We start from the raw sequence: 19,175 nt of genomic DNA on the forward strand, positions 1-19,175 counted from the left end.
ATCTGCTGCTTCTGCTGTTTAGACTTGGTACAGTCATCCGAAACTGGCACATTTTTCCGCTTCATTTTGCCACGATTGTCCAGACGATCGCACGTGCCAACAACTGAACAAGGTTTCCACAGCTGAAGACTCGCTGTCATGCTTATCTCCCTTCGACCGAAACCGGTATCAGTTGTACCATTCCGTAATCAGCACACCAACACCGGAAAACGTATTCTAGACTTTTTCGTAGGCGTATTTTGTGCGTGTGTCGCGTATTTGCGTACCGATAATAATTTGGCGTGCAAAATACGCCCAAATTGTACTGGTAAACAGGTCTGCCACAGAGAGAAAAACCAGGGCTGAGTTGCACAAGAAAGTTACCACCCCAACCGGAGCCAACCGCGGATTGTTTGAAATCACACACAAACCTCAGTTTCAACCAATCAGATGGGCGGTGATGTAGCTCAGTCGGTAGTGCGCTGGATTTGTATCCAGTTGGCCGCTGTCAGCGTGAGTTCGTCCCCACGTTCGGCGAGAGATTTATTTCTCAGAGTCAACTTTGTGTGCAGACTCTCCTCGGTGTCCGAACACCCCCGTGTGTACACGCAAGCACAAGACCAAGTGCGCACGAAAAAGATCCTGTAATCCATGTCAGAGTTCGGTGGGTTATAGAAACACAAAAATACCCAGCATGCTTCCTCCGAAAGCGGCGTATGGCTGCCTAAATGGCGGGGTAAAATCGGTCATACACGTAAAAGCCGTGGGAGTTTCAGCCCATGAACGAACAAACAAACAAACAAAACCAATCAGATCCCGCAGCTGGCTCCTGTTGGGACGGCAACTTTCTTGTGCACTTCAGCCCTGGTCTGACACTGACTTTACCTGCAGTTTGTCTTTCCTGTCGTGAGTCACCTGTCTGAGGTCGTCAATACAGCCCTCTATCAGCACAAAGTTCAGCAGCAACCCACAAGCCTGGAACAGTAATGCAAATTTGAGGTCAATTTCCCCCTCAAAAACGGCGAATGGCTGCCTGAATGGTGGGGTAAAAACGGTCATACACATAAAAACCCACTTGCAGGAGTGAACGTGGGAGTTTGAGCCCATGAACGAAGAAGAAGAAGAAGAGGTCAGTTTACCTCAATATACATTCATCTTACGTCTCCACACAAATCTCACTGCACATGCCAATGATGAAGGTTTATGTAAACTACGATGGCATTAAAAATGCAAGCTTATAGCATACAAAATAGGAAGTATGTCTAACCAAATCAAAGATAAACCTAAAAAAATCAACAAAAATCAACAAACAAATCAAACTGAATGTAACAGAAACAGATCAGATCAAACCACACTAAAACATCAAACAAATCGTAATACTTTTCAGTACGTGATTTTGGTTTCATATTAGACACCAGAAGCATTACCCTTTTTTTTTCCAAACACTAACACTTACAGTCAAGCAACTCTGCCAAAGTTTATTGACATGAACACCAACCTTCATCTTGCGTATCTGCTGATCCCACCTGCCAAACCTCATGGTGTCATGAAGGTCATTCCAAGACTTGCGTTCTACTAGCACTGGCAGCATCTGAAATTAATTAATTGAAACATTTTAGTTACTGGGATGTGTGCCTCTGTGTGTATGCGTGTTGTGTGTGTGTGTGTGTGTGTGTGTGTGTGTGTGTGTGCGCATGTGCATGCATGCGTGAGTGTGTGTGCATGTGTGTCCTTATGTGTGTGTTTGTGTCTGTGCATGTCAGTTTCCCTCTCTCTGTTTATGCATGTGTGTATGTCTGCATGTGCCTGCATGTGCATGCGTGACTGAGTCTTCGACAAAGCAGAGACTAGGCTGGAGAGTAGAGGAAAATATAATCATGTAGATGTAGATGGGATTATGAGTGATTGTGGATGTGTGGAGTCTGCAAATAATTCTGTAATTGTAAGTTCCTGAAAGTGTGTGTGCCTCATAGTAAAAGTATGTATCAAAATACGCTCACAAACAACTCACAATTTCCTGTTCAGGATGATCACCTTCATAGGAAACGCCACCTGCAGGGTCAGACTGAGGTGTCAGCACCCATACGTAATCTGCCACAGGCAGTTTTCGCACAATGACCTTGACCCCTGCTGTCCTAGCCAAAGAGTGAAGACGTGGCAGATCTCTCTCGTGCTCGTCGACCACAAGAACGAGACGCTGATTGCCAACACTGAAACTGAAAACAAGCAAAATCTCTTTGTCACAACCGTACACAGATGTTTGCATTAGATTTGAGCTTGAACATTAAGCTAGTCTATTCGTTTGCTCATTGGCATCTCATTGTCACATTTTTTTTATTTTTTTTATTTAGTCAAGTTTTGACTAAATATTTTAACATCGAGGGGGAATCGAAACGAGGGTCGTTGTGTATGTGCGTGTGTCTGTGTGTCTGTGTGTTTGTGTATCTGTGTGTGTGTGTAGAGCGATTCAGACTAAACTACTGGACCGATCTTTATGAAATTTGACATGAGAGTTCCTGGGTATGAAATCCCCGAACGTTTTTTTCATTTTTTTGATAAATGTCTTTGATGACGTCATATCCGGCTTTTCGTGAAAGTTGAGGCGGCACTGTCACGCCCTCATTTTTCAACCAAATTGGTTGAAATTTTGGTCAAGTAATCTTCGACGAAGCCCGGACTTCGGTATTGCATTTCAGCTTGGTGGCTTAAAAATTAATTAATGACTTAGGTCATTAAAAATCTGAAAATTGTAAAAAAAAATAAAAATTTATAAAACGATCCAAATTTACGTTTATCTTATTCTCCATCATTTGCTGATTCCAAAAACATATAAATATGTTATATTCGGATTAAAAACAAGCTCTGAAAATTAAATATATAAAAATTATTATCAAAATTAAATTGTTCAAATCAATTTAAAACCACTTTCGCCCAACGAATGGTTGTGTGATGCGCCCGCAGCGTGTTGGCATACATACATGTGCTTGTCACATCCCGCTTTCAGCCTTCACCGCCGGCTAGCCAAGCTGCTTGCAGCACCGGCGAAAAAGAGAGCATCCTTGCGTAAGTCTCTCCCTGCCAGTAAGCCTCTCCACAACAAGTCCTATGCAAGCTTTAAAGCAACCCTCCACGAGGTGTTGGGTGGTAACTGGGGGCCTTATGTCCCCAGGCAGAATTGCAAGGGCGCGGAGGAGGTTTGGCCCCGAACATGCGGCAGTGCAGGCCCACCGGTGCGTGGACACGCCCTGGCGCCCATGAACCAAACCCCCAGGTATGGGTTACCTACAAAGACTCTACGTCCCAACGGCTGACCAGGCGGACGAGGAGAGTGTACTCCCAACGCCTGTGAAGGCGGAAGAGGACCCTTAGTCTCACATCCCAACGGTAAAACAGGCGGACGAGGAGCTCCCAACGGCTGTTTTGGCGGATGAAGATGCCCCATGCTTTTGCTGCTTTCACAAGCGCCGGGTTGGAAAGACTCGTCAGCCCTGATAGGCAGCTTTCCTAGGAGAAGGACACTCGGAAGTCAAACCCGGCCAGATGAGGGCCGATAACCGTGTGAGGAAACTTGTCTAGGACAAGGAAAAGTCCAAAATCACACCCACGAAGGCCTACCGAAGACGGAAGACACTGACCTTCAGGGTGAGGTGAGAACCGAGTGTCTACGCATCACCGACAAATATGGTTGTGTCTACATCATTGAAACGTGATGGTGTCGTCTCTGTGGGCAGCCAGGCAGAGACGGTGCCGGGCCCCCAGCCTCAAAGGGGCCCACCCTCAGCGACTGGTATCTCTGACCCCCATCATGTAGCTGGTACGGGGCAGAGTAAAGCGACCGGCTATAACCTCAAGATCTGTCAGTGGAATGCTGAGGGAGTCCGAGCCAAGAAGCTCGAGCTCCAAAACTTCCTCAAGAACCAAAACATCGATGTCTGCTGTATACAGGAGACTCATCTCAACCCAAATCATCGCTTCTCCATCAGAGGCTACGAGACCTTTAGAAGAGACCGAGATAATGGGCCAAAAGGAGGACTTCTCACCCTGGTAAAGAACACCCATCCAGCGGCGGAAATCTACTCTGCAGGCGAAGACACAGAAGTCCTTGGAATTAAACTTCTGCTAGAAAGCAAACCATTGTCCATTTTCAACATCTACTCCCCACCACCAAAACAGGTCCGACTCCAAGCTCTTCAGCCTGAAAGAGAAAGGTGGATAATTGTTGGAGATTTCAACAGCCACTCTCCCAGTTGGGGCTACCCGAATCTTGACCACAAAGGCGAAGAGGTGGAAGACTGGATTATCACCAATCAGATGGTGCTCATCAACCACCCTGATGACCCCCACACCTACTACTCCAGGGCGTGGCGAACAACAAGCTGCCCAGACCTTGCCATCGCAACGGACGATGTAGCCAAAGTCACGCGACGACAGGTGGAACAACAGCTAGGAGGAAGCGACCACAAACCTGTCACCCTCCACATTGAGCAAGACTCTAGGCCTTCCAGCAGAAAGCAGTGCCCAAGCTGGAACTACAAAAAAGCAAATTGGACAAACTTCCAAAGCAAAGCAGAAACAAACTGCAAAAATCTCAACTTCGGGCAACATCACCTAAACAGCAAAGTAGAGTTCTTCACTGCAGCCATCCTGAAAGCAGCAAAGGACTCAATACCTAGAGGCAGAAGGAAGACCTACACCCCTGGTTGGAACAACGAGCTCCAACAACTCCACAACACCGTCACCGAACTCAGAGAGAACATGGAACAGTCCCCTACAGACCAGAATACAGCCTCTCACAACAAAGCCAAAGCAGAATACACACGCCAGAAGCTTCAACAAACTCGCGCAGCATGGCATGAAAAAACCTCTTCCCTAAACCTGGAAAAAGACACAAACAGGCTGTGGAAGCTCACCAAGCTGCTGAACGAAGACAACCCAGAACGTCGGCAAACTGTCCTAGAGTCAGACGGGGAACTCCTCACACAAAAGAAAGCAGCCAACCACCTGGCACATCACTACCAACATGAGAGCAGTGTCAAGCTTCCACGAGAACGGACAAGACTGGCCAGAACACAAATACAGGAGCGGCAGAACCAGAGACCAACGGATAGATGCATGCAAGAAGCCATCAGCATGAATGAAATTGAAGCCGCCATCAAACAGCTTAAACCCAAAAAAGCACCCGGACCGGATGGTGTCACCAATGAAATGCTAAAACACCTCGGACCTCTTGCCAAAAGAACACTACTGAAACTCTTCAATGAGTCATGGAAAACCGGCAGTGTTCCAGCCATATGGAAGAAGGCAACCATCATCCCTATCCACAAGAAGGGAAAAGAAAAGAAGAACCCAAACAGCTACCGACCAATCAGTCTCCTCAGCTGCCTGGGCAAACTCTTGGAGAGAGTGATCAACAGAAGGCTCCTTTACTCTCTTGAAGACCGTAACATTCTGTCACCAACACAAACTGGATACAGAAGGCACAGAAGCACAGAAGACCAGCTAGCCCTCATTGCCCAAGACATAGAAAATGCGTTCCAAGAAAAGAAAAAAGTCGTCGCCGTGTTCTTTGACCTGACGAAGGCTTTTGACAAAGTGTGGAGAGAGGGCCTTCTGCTGAAGGTGCTTGAGAGCGGGGTTTCTGGAAGGATGTTCAGATGGATCCGGGGCTTCCTGCATGAACGATCAGCAAGAGTCAAGTTGGACGGACACTTGAGCCACAGTGTGAAGATGAGAGAAGGAGTTCCCCAGGGAGGCGTTATATCACCAACTCTCTTTCTCCTGTACATCAACAACATCACCACTGTTCTCCCCCGCCATGTCTCCAACACTCTGCACGCAGATGATCTTGCCATCTGGAGTACAGCAGACCTGGCCACATCTGCAGCATGCAGGATCCAGACAGCTGTGCACGACGTACACCAGTGGACAGAAGACTGGGGTCTTCAGGTCAGCGAAGTCAAAACTCAGGCTACTGTGTTCTCCCTCTCCACCACCAAAGAGAAAGTCACCATCAAGCTCGGCGACAGAACCCTGCCCCAAGTTGAGACTCCCACTTTTCTCGGGGTAAAACTGGATCCACGTCTCTCTTGGAAGCCCCAGATCGAAGACATGGAGAAAAGGGGGATCAAGAGGCTTGCCTTGATGAAGAAGCTCTCGGGAACACATTGGGGGGCCAACTCCAAGATACTGAAGACTGTGTACACAGGAACAGTTCGCCCAGTGCTGGAGTATGGGGCAAGTGCTTGGGCAACCGCAGCCAAGACACACACCAACAAACTGGACCGGGTCCAAAACTTTGGCCTCAGGATAATCCTTGGGGCCATGAAATCTACTCCTATTGCCGCAATGGAAAAGACAGTTGGAGTTGAACCCCTTGAGAGCCGACAGCGAAGCAAGCTTCTTGCACATGCCGAAAAGATGAAGAGGCTACCAGACCACCCCCTGCATGACAAACTAAAAAGCCTGACAAAGAACAGGCTAAAACGGAAAAGCTTGAACCATCTTGTCAAGGAAGAGCAACGCATGCAGGCTGACATCTTGACGGCAAACATCGAACTGTGCGAGAAACTTGATCCAACCAACTGGCCCCCAAAAACCCTTAAAGCTGAAGTCAGAACCACCATCCCTGGCATTACTGTGAAGGGAGACCAGAGTGACGCTGTGCTGAAAGCTCTGACAATGGAAGAGATCGACAAGCGCTACCCTGCAGCTAGATGGACACACATCTTTACCGACGGATCAGCTGAAGACGCCACAAGAAACGGAGGATGTGGCGTATTCATCAAGAAACCAGGCCTGCCCCCAGTCTCGGTCTCAGCATCCGGAGGGAGATTGTGCTCCAACTACAAGGCTGAAGTTCTGGCACTCCACAAAGCCACAGAGACAGTCCTGCAGTGGGAAACCCGTCCCAAGAAAGCTGTCTTTCTTTCAGACTCTTTGTCAGCACTCCAGGCCTTGTGTTCGGGCAATCCAGACTCGACCATGGAACACCTGATGCAAAACATCAACACACTGGCCCAAACCACAGCGGTTGTCCTGCAGTGGATCCCTGCACACACGGGGATTGTGGGCAACGAAGTGGCGGATCGGCTGGCAAAGGAGGGCAGCAAAACTGAGCAGCAACCCTCTAATCTCACTTACAGTGAAGCCAGGACCCTAATCCGAAACAGGCAAAAATCCACCTTCAAAAAGAAAAACAATGGATATAATCCACACGAAGATGCCCTCCATCAGCTCACTCGTCACGAGCAGACCATTGTCTTCCGCCTCCGGACAGGCCACTGTGGACTAAACAGCCACCTAAAAAGGATCGGCATCAGACAGTCGGCCCTGTGCCATTGCGGAAAGGCGGACCAGACACCGGACCACTTCCTGCAGACCTGCCAACTCCACTGCAGTGAGAGGAAACATGTCTGGCCCACAGGGACATCGCTGCACACCAAGCTATGGGGCAGCACTCAGGACCTGGAAATGACAGCCCACTTCGTCAACATCACGGGCCAAAGAATCTAGACACAGCCATCGTCGAACGCTGAAGAAGAAGAAAAAAACCACTTTCATCTTATTCCTTGTCGGTTCCTGATTCCAAAAACATATAGATATGATATGTTTGGATTAAAAACACGCTCAGAAAGTTAAAACAAAGAGATGTACAGAAAAGCGTGCTATCCTTCTTAGCGCAACTACTACCCCGCTCTTCTTGTCAATTTCACTGCCTTTGCCATGAGCGGTGGACTGACGATGCTACGAGTATACGGTCTTGCTGAAAAATGGCATTGCGTTCAGTTTCATTCTGTGAGTTCGACAGCTACTTGACTAAATATTGTATTTTCGCCTTACGCGACTTGTTGTATTTGTAGAAATATGGATTGAAGTGAAAATGTTCTCATTTTTAAGAAAACTGTCTTTTTGTTTTGTTTGATCCATGCTGGCTTCTAACACCAAACGCACTTATTGCCAGAGACTGATATTGATAAGAGCAAAGACTGCTGCATGCATCCTGCCCACCAAAATGTCTGGGACAGAAGTCATGCAAGTTCACTTTAAGATGAAAACAAGCCTCCTTCATGCACTGTGACAGGTCAACCCCTAAACTGCCAATGCAGTGGAACCCCCCTTTTCAGACCCCCCAATTTAAGACTTCCTCCATTTTATTTTTAAGACCCTACTTTCTTAGACTCTCTGTTCCTATTTACACCCTTGTCTAGACTCCCTCCTTTATCAGACCTGATTTTCTCAGATTTCTGGAGGTCTTAGAGAGGAGGTTCCATGATACTATCTTACTAAAACAGTGTATGCATTGTACACTTACTTCTGCCTTGCAGGAAGTCGGGGGACCCGACTGTCAAACAAAAACCTCTGCAGCGCTTGGTCGTAGATGTCCAGTTTCTGTCCAAGTTCCCTGCCTGCTTGAGTCAGTGCATATCTGAAAAAACATACATCCTTCTTCATCTCAGAATGTGCGCAATGAGGATGGATGTTGTGTGCATATGTGTAAATTTGTGTTAAGTGATGTCTCGACATAATGATATTCAATTAAATAAGCTATAATATACTCCACAGAAGTTAATGCAAGAACACTCAAAGTCAGAGGTAAGCAAAGAGAAAAAGAAGAAGAAGAAGGAATAAGATGATACATCACGTTGTCATTCCGTACTTTCATCATACCATCCTGAAAAAGGCAGTTTATCGCTGCCGAAATATTGATGAAGAACATACCAAACCTGGTTTCCTGTTGTGTCCTCTGTTTGTCTAAATCATTTAGATTATGTATGTGGAAAGAACAGGTAGAGATAACAAGATACATAAGCAAAGGGAGGACACAAAATGAGCCAGCAGAAATTGTATTCACAACTTCAAATACCATGGTACTTACGTGTGTCGACCTGATGCCTCCTTCTGGATCAAGTTTTTGGGGATGAGTGTGTTCTCAATGCAGTCAAAGCCTCCCATTATTTTGCCTGCAACAAAAAAAATATGACACCGAACACACTCAAATAACAATTGTCTCGGCATATAACTGAACTGCCTTCCTCATGTATAAACCTCAAAAGCCAAGTCTTAAAGTCGAACACACCAAGCTGTGCATGTGATGCGTATAACAGGCATGAGCAAGATCGGTCGCCCACTCGCCACAGGCGACTAGAAATGAGTGTGGGCGAGTAGAAAGTCTTATAATGATCGCCCACTTGGCGAGTGTACATTTTGGGTCTGTGGTATTATCATTTTCCGAGCGACGATTGTCTGTTGTGAAGCACGTTGTCGTCTACGATTGCTAAAATTAGATGTGATCAAGCTCCCGTTCCAGCTGATCGGGAAATTTTCTTTAGTGACCATGAACCAATCAGAATGAACGTATGATTTCAGGGTTATCAGGACTTTTCGTTGACGCGATTTTAACCAATCAGAATTGTCGACGCAGCATGTGTGTCTCAGAAGCCTAGGCAGATCTGAAGCTGTAAACATGTAGAAATACTTGGACAACTACCAGCCCCCCCCCCAAAAAAAAAAAAAGCCAAACCAGAGGGAACGGAGTCCGAGAGATTGAAAAAGTATGACTCCGGACAGAGGAAGCATTCCTTCCAGGCAGACAATACAAAATCTGACTGGTGAGCAGAGAGACTGGCTAAACTATGATCGGGAAAAAAAACGTCCTGTTGTGTACTGCTTGCAAAAAGCATGCCGCTTCCGAGAAGGAGAGAAAGGGGCCATTCATTGTTGGTACTGACAAATTTAAGCTAGAAAACATACGTGCACATGAAACATCAAAGTCTCACCAACAAAACACCGAACAAGAAGGGCAAAGCCCATACGACTCACATGCTTGACCTTGACCTTTACATGATAAATAACTAAACCTAGCAATGACATCATACACTAAGAACTGCTTTACACATTTTTCCTACCAAAATACAGGTGACCTTGACCCAAGGTCAAGGTCATCCAAGGTCATGCAAAACAAAGCTGTTAATTCAAGACATAGGAAGTACAATGGTGCTTATTGGCTTTTTCTACCATGAGATATGGTCACTTTTAGTGGTTCACTACCTTATTTTGGTCACATTTCATAAAGGGTCAAAGTGACCTTGACCCTGATCATATGTGACCTCTCTCTCTCTCTCTCTCTCTCTCTCTCTCTCTCTCTCTCTCTCTCTCTCTCTCTCTTTTACGGGATGTTCCCCCGGACAAGATTTGTAACTTTTTGAATGAGATCAAGATTTTTAACAAGATCTGAATAAACAAATGTCAAAGTTATGAAGTTTTAGAACCTTCTTTTTACAGTGATAGATCCGATTGAAAATAGTTTGAAGCATGGAGCTTGCCATGTGAACTGAGAAAACAAACTTGCATTGGTCTTGAATAGCAATATCAGCTGAAGGGACAATACAAAATAATAACCAACAAACCAACCAATATCTCTCTCTTTCTCTCTCTGTGTCTGTCTCTCTGTATCTGTCTCTCTCTCTGTCTGTCTGTGTGTCTGTCTGTCTCTCTCCCTCTCTCTCTCTCAAACAAGAACCAGATCAGCAAGGACACTAACTGACCTGCTTGCTTGTCATGGAGGTCAGTGTCGGTCAAGGGCTGAGCTCTCTGCTTGATCTCTTCTTCATCCATACTCAGCTGCTGACGATTCTCACTCAGTGCCCTGCACACAATCACAATGAGTCCAACAACAAAACACACTTACAAGCAAACAAGGAAAGAAAACGAAAAAGGAACAAAATACATTGCCATCACACAGATGGTACAACACATAACTTAGCAAGTAAGTGAGAAAATGGGTGAGTGATTGAGTGAGTAGTGATTGAGAGAGGAAGAGAGAGAAAACAAGAGAAAGATAGAAAAAGAGCAAGAGAGAGAGAGGGAGGGAGTGTGTGTGTATGTGCGTGCTTGCGTGCATGTGTGAGTGAAGCAGAAAGAAAGAGGGAGAAAGTGCATGCGTGAGAGCACTTGTGTGTGTGCGACCATGCATGTACATGTGTTTGGGTATGTATGTGTGAGCATTGAAAGACAGTTGTCACGATTTAAGAAAAAATTTACGCGGAACTCCCCATTTGGTAAATTTAAAAGCCAACCTTTTGTTACACAGTCTGCAGTATTTTACGATTCACCATTTTATTTAAAATTTAAATGAATACGTAAAAGCAAGACAGAAGAAGATGAGGCTACCTGGTCATGGCCAGCACAATGGCAAACGGTGCTTTGTATGGCTGAAACAAAAACAAATCAATTAAAAATTAACTGGGTGTTACTGTTACAAACACAATTACTTGTGGGTCAGCTGGAAAACTGAAGTTTGTGACACTTGACAATTTCAACATAAAAATAAAACACAACAGCAACAAGTTTAGGTAAGTTCTTCATCAATTTTTTTTCAGCTTGGCGCTGAATTCATCAGGATGGTAAGGAACAATTTATAAGTAAGGAACTTGACAATTTGGGGTAAAAAACGGTCATACACGTAAAATTCCACTCGTGCAAAAAACACGAGTGTACGTGGGAGTTTCAGCCCACGAACGCAGAAGAAGACGAAGAAGAATACATGATTTTCTCAGGTTTATGGAGGTCTAAAAAGAAGGGTTCCACTGTACCATGACCATTGTTTGTTGGTTGTTAATGTCCCTTCCACTTCATATTTGGCTATGCTGGAACAATTCCCACAGTACCTTCTTCTTCTTCTTCTGCGTTCGTGGGCTGAAACTCCCACGTACACTCGTGTTTCTTGCATGAGTGGAATTTTACGTGTATGACCGTTTTTTACCCCGCCATTTAGGCAGCCATACGCCGCTTTCGGGGGAAGCATGCTGGGTATTTTCGTGTTTCTATAACCCACCGAACTCTGACATGGATTACAGGATCTTTTTCGTGCGCACTTGGTCTTGTGCTTGCGTGTACACACGGGGGGGTGTTCGGACACCGAGGAGAGTCTGCACACAAAGTTGACTCTGAGAAATAAATCTCTCGCCGAACGTGGGGACGAACTCCCGCTGACAGCGGCTAACTGGATACAAATCCAGCCCGCTACCGACTGAGCTACATCCCCGCCCTCCACAGTACCAATTTATGAAGTGTCTAGTTTAACTGAAAGTAAACAACCTACATGAGGACAATATCCTTGAGGGTTTCTCGGGGCTCTCGGAGCCTCGGAAATGTCTTTGCAGTCGTGGTTCCCGCGCAGGGCTCCCCTGTGAACCTGGTGCGTGCATTCGAGGCAGAGAAGAACCCCCAGGGAACCCCCTGGACCCACGCAGCTTTCGCAGTAGATCTCTGCCAGGTTCTGTTCGCAGTCTTCACACAGTCGATCCTGGGGGAAAAGATAACATGATAATTTAGTCATGTTTCGTTTCATACGTAAATTGCTTTTCAAAGTCACTGTATGCATATGTGATTCTCACAAAGTGAAAAGACATAAAGAGTATAAAAAATGCTTGTCTGTCTCTTGATTTTACACAAATGTTGTTCTCTCTCTCTCTTTCTAATTGCATGTCTCATTGAACTGTCTTATTATTGAGTGAATTTTAGATTCCAATGTACCTATCAATTTAAAAACACACCTGCTTTGAATTTTTTGTTTAAACCAAAGAGTGTATATTGTGATCTATGCAACAACATTAATTTTAATTTATTTTTAAGAAAAAATATCTGTGTAAAAAAGTTAGTTTTAATTTATAACTCAAAACAATACCCTTGCAAAACTATACCTGCTTTGGCTGTCGGGGTCTGGCGGGCGCTGTGGCTGGATTTCGTTTCACAAGTTGTTTCCCCTTACCCTTCGGATTCTTCCCCTTTTTATCTCCCCCTGTTGCTGCAGGTTCTCCGCCTGTGTAAAACCATTCATCAGAGGTCAGTCATGGTGAAATATTTATTAAAAGTATGTGCAAAAAGCTTAAAACAAGCGAAACATTATTTGAACTTAAAAGGGATATATATATGCATTCACAGATAATCAGTAAGCAAGACCTACAATTTCATGCTGAAAGAGGAAGCAAATAGTTACAATAGCATAAAAAATGATTTTTTGTTGTTGTTGCAAGAACAAAAAAAGTAAAAACTAAAAATTAAAATAACAAGAGGCGAAGCCTTCAAGGCTCACGTAAGAAATCGACAAACAGTAACACAAACTCAATAACTCCGTCACACACACACACACACACACACACACACACACACACACACACACACACACACACACACACACACACACACACACACACACACACACACACACACAGAAAGAGCATAGGTGAAACTGTGCAAGAAAGCGAGACACTAGATCTAGATCTGTCTGTCTGCATGTAGCCTACTTACAGGGACACGACTGCCAACTAGTCTCGGCCCGCTCAAAAAAACAATGACCGAGACTTTCAGTAATTCCTTCGCGTGACGTCAAACCCTCTTACGTCATAATGTGACGTCAATGTAATGTGACGTCTTCAAATGTTAGAGTTTCTACCACATACATACATACGCACAAACAGACAAAAGTTAGCATCGCATAGGCTACACTTACGTGAGCCAAAAACAGAACAAACACGAAAAGATTATTAAGTAAATACATTGAGTAGTTCAAAATGCCAGTGCCCTAAACCAAACAACCTCTCACAATCAGCCTACAATGTATTGTAAACCTTTTCAGTTTAATTTCTCATTTTGAGATTGTAAACGTACACATTTAATTTTATTGTATTGTACAGTATTGTGTTGTATTGTATTGTCTATTGAATTGAGCTGTATTGTATTGTATGTTATGTATTGTATTGCATTGTACCTATAATCATTGTTTTGTATTGTATTGTAGTTTGTACCTGCACCCTTAGGCCCAGTCAACCCCAGACGAGCAGCATGGCGAGCTTGAAATGATCGGACAGGGTCTGGTTGCCCGGTGTCCAGCTCCAGGTATTCTGCGAACCATCTCACAAAATCACGACCAGAGTACCTGGGGTTGACGTTAGCGCCTTTCCTGCCCAGTCTCTCCAGGTAAATGACAAAGTCGTCATAGGTGGGAAAGTGTGGAGGCTGCACATCGTCCAGCCTGAAATTCAAAGGTAAGAGAATGTTTCACACCTCCTGGTATCATTTTTTGGAGGTAATGTTAGAAGACCTGTGCAAGGTACATTACCTCACCGGCATCTTGCAAGCGTGTTTCAACTTTCATCAACGATTTTGAGATAAGTTAATTATCTATATCATGTGTTTGACTGTCTGCTTAAAAGGCCACTGGTTCGACGTACTGTGAATGTAACGTTTTGTTTTGTCAATAATTAAACGTTCCAATAACCTACAATTCTTGTTTTTTGATTCTATCAATTCTGTCAAGGTGGGAGACTTGAGGTTGCTCAAATCTAAGTTTTACTTTTAACAAATGAAGATCTGCTACTGCTAGAACTAGAAGTAGAACTCAAAATAATTTTTCAAAGGAACCTGTCACGATCGGGTGACAGAGACCAGGAAAGTGTCACTCGGTGGAGTGCCTGTTCTTGGTCGAGTATGATAGAAAGCGCCTGTGCGTGATATTGGGCTACAGCAGAGTTTGCTGACAGTGCTCAATGAGCACGGATGTTTTGTAGCGCACGGGATTTTCACGGATTGAGTTTCTCGTGTCTCTTTTTTCTGCTTGGGAGGCAGAATTGTGTATAGCTGGACTGGTTTTGTGACAAGGTCAGTCACGTGTATTTGGCTAGGTGGTCTGTCAGAGACTCAAAGGACGACACACTTGACACCCAGCGGCAGAAGGGGAAGGATCTAATACACAGTTTCTAGAGTATGATGGTTTTTCACCGAGTATTATATTCGGCACTCTAGGGGAACTTCCACAAGTTATTCCTTTTCTCTGCCACGTATTTTGCTGAGGACAAGTCGTCAACTTTCCTTCGTCGGCGATGGCTTTCGCATAAGGATTCGACAAGGGGTTCTGGACGTTTTTGGTCACTGTTGACGAACAGAGGCTGTTCCAGGGAGGAAGCGGACTTTGCTTCCATTGAGAGTACAATCATAGGCTTTTGAGGTAATAAATCATTATTTAACGCTGTTGATGAGTCTGTGTTGTGGAATGAAATACTCTCTGTTGTTCTTTCCAGGTTAGCGCATAATTTACTCTCTGTGACGCTAAAATACTAATCTGTATATGGTTTTTGCAGATAGGGAGAGAAGGACGGAAAATGGCTGTTTTGTTGTTGTAAAAAGTCCGTTTTGTGCAGGCCCACGTGCTCGATGAGATATTTAAAGATGACATGTTTTAAGGTGGTGGGTGAGGGGTAGCTGACATGTTTAGTGCACCGATGCTTTCTGTTTGCAGCCTTCGTTTCGTTTCGGTTCGTTTTCCTGTAACCGCTGCACGGCTGCCTTTGACGGGACACTGCTAGCTGCAGACGTTGGAGCTGGGACCTGAGGAAGCTACGCTAACCGGCTAACCAGCAGACCGGCTAACCAGCAGACCGGCTAACCAGCAACCCGGCTAACCAGCATACCGGCTAACCAGCATACAGAAAGAAAGCTAAGTGCACCATGTCGTACGCACCCCGTTGACCACCGTTGTCTTTTCGTATCTGTGATTTCATTGGAGTAGTGACAACGTGGGGTGTGTGACACCTGCACGAACTAGAGCTTTTCGAACAGAACATTCGCATTTAACTATATTTACACGGGTTCAGCGTGTTACTATAATTTTCTATATACTACTGGCACTTTGTCAGTGAACACTGGTTTTTTTACGTGTTGAGAACGTAAAAGGAACATATTTTGAGTGAAGGCTCGAGGGAGGTGGAGAGTTTATACATAAACAGGCGTCTGAAACTTATACTTTTGTTGACTCTATTTAATTGTATGACTGCGAGAGTGGATCGTGGTGTGGTTAGTTAATTAGTAGTAATTAACCGGTTCATAATCACCTTAAGTGATATATTGAAACGTGACAGAACCAGTTTGGTACTTCTTTTTCCCTCAGTTCAACCAATCAATAAGGGAATAACAAACTAGAATCAAACTTAATGTAGTCTGCACTCAGCAGTTTACTCTTAAGTTCATACAATCTCTGGACATACTTTTTAGCGTTGAAGAGAACACTCAGCAGCGTTTGCTTTTTTATGTGCGATTTGTGAGTCCATCTCTGTACCCCAATGTCATCAGGGTGGGCATCTCGCTCTCGTTCAATCTCTATCATTTTGGTGTAAATCATTGCAACCATGATTGGATTGGAAGTAGTTTCCAATATGGCCCCATCTGGCAAATTGTAATGTGCCACTGACCTGTAAAATAGAATTAGAAATAATCAAAAGTTAAAAAGAAGAAAAAAAGAAGAGCAGACATGTCATGTTTCAAACTGTGAACTTTACGTCTCACACAAAAAAAGATAAACAAAAGCTTTCAAACATCAAATCTGGTACATTCCAAATAAATGTTACACTTACAGCTACATTTGCTAAAGATTTGAAACCTGATACACTTCAAACTTGAGATTGAGAAGCCTTAAAATTACTTTTCAGACTGGGTTCTAGAAATTCATTACAATTCCCACGCCTTTCATTGTCTTTACATTTACTAACAAATAAACAAACAAAATAAGACACAAAATGTCAAAATCAAATTTCTCACCTGTCATCAGCCAAAGACTGATTCTGGTAGAAAAGGTCATCAACCTTGGGTTTACTATCTTTCTTGCTCCTGCATGCCTGGAAATAAAAGACCAAACCAAGTTTTCAGTTGTTCTTTGATTCATGATTGACTCTAGTTTATAGACTTATGCGGCCCCACATTGTACATGTATTTTAATTATTCTAACAATAACAATTACATATATTTTCATTATCTGATTGTCACTGTCAGTTATCAGTTTAACTTCAAATCGAGAATAGTAATTTTGAAGGCACCATCAGTCATTCAGTCACAACTCACAATCACATGCATTCAATGATTTATAAATAAAATTATACTTTCCAAATAGTACTGGTAAGCTTTAATGTATGTTTGAATCTATGACTATGAGTATGATGCAAGTAGTAATCTATTAATTTATCTATGCTATGATTGAATAAATCAAATAACATTGACAAGAATTTCAGCTTATTTCATTAACTTTTGAAAGACCGCCCAGAACTATAATTTTTAAACTTTGGTAAAAATACTCAAATTGGTTCTTATTGTATGTTGGTCTGACTCTATCATTATCAAGTTTAGGCAAAGAAAATCAATTCAATCAATGTTTTCTATTTCCCGAGCCCTATTAATTTTTCCCTCCCAACCGTAACTTTTTTTAACCGTTACAAAAACAGCGCACACAATTTTTGGCCAATACAAACCCACATGTGCTTGTGTAAATTAAAAAAAGTAAAAAGTAAAATGCTTGACTCAAAATGGAGGGTAGGGGGAGGTGGCTTATGTTCTGACTTTCAGGTGCTTGTACTTGTACTGTCTTGTAGTTGTAACTAAAATAACTTGTAGGCCCTATACTGTATCATCTTTGGCCTGAGTGCCGGAGTTTGATGCCGTTATAGCCATTGTGCACCATGCAATGGAACAGGAAAAACAATAACAGGTGATCTCCCGATCATTTCCAAGTTCTACTTTCTAAATGACCATTTCCGTACCTCTTTGATTTTGCCAACTGTACAACCCGCAAAATCGGTGACATCAATGTACCACAGTGGTATCTGAAAGTACTCCGGCCCATACGTTCGTTTTGTTCGAACATACAGTCGTATACTTCTATTTGCCATGCTGGTAACAGCTCACTGAGAAAAAACAAACCGAGAAAAAACTAAAACTTTCAGCAACCCCAAACTGCCACTGCATCCAAACAAATCACCCGCCATTTTCTTTGCGACCGGACGTTCTGTTTACCAAACCAGAATGGGTATTCCCGATTCCTGAAACGGTATAGCTCTGTTCCTCCAACCCGTACCTTTCTCTATCTCCACCCTCACCTTTAGAGTTTAGTTTAGTTTGTGAAGACAAATGCAGTAGGCCGTGAAGCCCATAAATCATCCCATCAATATTTGTTCAAAGATTTGTTTTGATTTGGGTCTGCATAACTTATTCAAGAAAATAATTATTTATATTCATCAAATTCGAATATCATTTTCAACATTTGAGTGTCTTCGTCCAGCCAATTCTTAAAGAAATTAAACATTTTGTCCTCATTCAAGAGATTGTGCAAGGACTTTCCAAAGAGGTGCAATTTTGTTGATAAAAAAGTCAAACAACTTGTGATAATGCATGTTTCAGCTACTAGGTACTGCCCTGCCTTTGATCTGGCCGCACACACAGATTTCCACTCTGTCAAAGTTAAACTCGGTCACTGACCGGTCACTGACCCCGGTGCAGGAAGTGTTTCCTCTCTCAGATATGACAGGGGAACCACCTCTCATAGCAAAAACTGGGTCATTGACCCCTGGGAAGAAGGTCGTGTCTATAAACAAGGCGGCCACGTACCCAGCTATCACAATGCCTTTGATCTGGCCGCACACACAGAGCACACATATTTTCACTCAGTTAAAGTCGGTCACTGACCGGTCATGCACTGACCCCGGTGCAGGAAGTGTTTCCTCTCTCAGATATGACAGGGGAACCACCTCTCATGGCAAAAACTGGGTCATTTTGGTGCGCCCTATCGGCCCCCTGCGTCCAATGGGTGACTGGATTACAATCTTTTTTAAAAAGAAGGGGGTGCGTCTTGTATAACGAAGCGCCTTTTTTGTCACCCGGAAAGTACGGTACTTGCATGGGTGGGACTGAAAAATCTCATGAACCCTGAAGAATTTTAAGGGGGGTTCTGGGGGCCCCCAGACACTGAAGGATTTGTACAACCAAAAAAACGTCACCACAGACATTACAAATCCGGCATATACCAGAAGAATCCCACCCATGTACTTGTAAAAAATACTTCAATGGAAGGCCGACACTACACTCACTACCGGCAGACCGTCAACTTGCCTACTTTTACGGCCTGTGACAACGCTCTTGTAACTTGAAGGCCATATAACCTCTGACCCTTGCTGTTATTTCACAGAAATGTCTATAGAACATGTGACGCCATTGTTGGGCATACAATGTTCAAATTCAGGATCAAAATGTGGCTTTGGGTTTTATTTGAAACGTTTAAAATATGAATGACAGTTTTAACAGTTTTAACGATGGGAAACCCACAGCTGACATCATGAACAAGTAATCAGATACAGAAAGCAAACACACACACACACACA

At 43.8% G+C, this 19,175-nt stretch overlaps 1 protein-coding gene across 2 annotated transcripts in view; it reads right to left on the bottom strand.

The window, feature by feature from the left end:
• The window catches only part of LOC138978296 (uro-adherence factor A-like), a 34,554-nt gene extending 16,776 nt beyond the window's left edge, over nucleotides 1-17,778 (bottom strand). For both annotated transcript variants that reach the window (XM_070350975.1, XM_070350974.1), the window contains exons 1-13: nucleotides 17,562-17,778; nucleotides 16,570-16,646; nucleotides 16,020-16,223; nucleotides 13,785-14,011; nucleotides 12,681-12,799; nucleotides 12,080-12,283; nucleotides 11,149-11,189; nucleotides 10,524-10,624; nucleotides 8,855-8,939; nucleotides 8,291-8,404; nucleotides 1,991-2,195; nucleotides 1,478-1,570; nucleotides 865-954 (exon numbers count right to left, since the gene is read on the bottom strand). In XM_070350975.1, the coding sequence (XP_070207076.1) occupies nucleotides 865-954; nucleotides 1,478-1,570; nucleotides 1,991-2,195; nucleotides 8,291-8,404; nucleotides 8,855-8,939; nucleotides 10,524-10,624; nucleotides 11,149-11,189; nucleotides 12,080-12,283; nucleotides 12,681-12,799; nucleotides 13,785-14,011; nucleotides 16,020-16,223; nucleotides 16,570-16,646; nucleotides 17,562-17,690 (1,689 nt within the window). In that variant the 5' untranslated portion in view covers nucleotides 17,691-17,778. The remainder of the gene's footprint in view (nucleotides 1-864; nucleotides 955-1,477; nucleotides 1,571-1,990; nucleotides 2,196-8,290; nucleotides 8,405-8,854; nucleotides 8,940-10,523; nucleotides 10,625-11,148; nucleotides 11,190-12,079; nucleotides 12,284-12,680; nucleotides 12,800-13,784; nucleotides 14,012-16,019; nucleotides 16,224-16,569; nucleotides 16,647-17,561) is intronic.
• Between the last annotated feature and the right edge of the window lie 1,397 nt (nucleotides 17,779-19,175).

This window comes from Littorina saxatilis, linkage group LG10 (assembly GCF_037325665.1).
Source record: "Littorina saxatilis isolate snail1 linkage group LG10, US_GU_Lsax_2.0, whole genome shotgun sequence".
NCBI classification, from domain to species: domain Eukaryota; kingdom Metazoa; phylum Mollusca; class Gastropoda; order Littorinimorpha; family Littorinidae; genus Littorina; species Littorina saxatilis.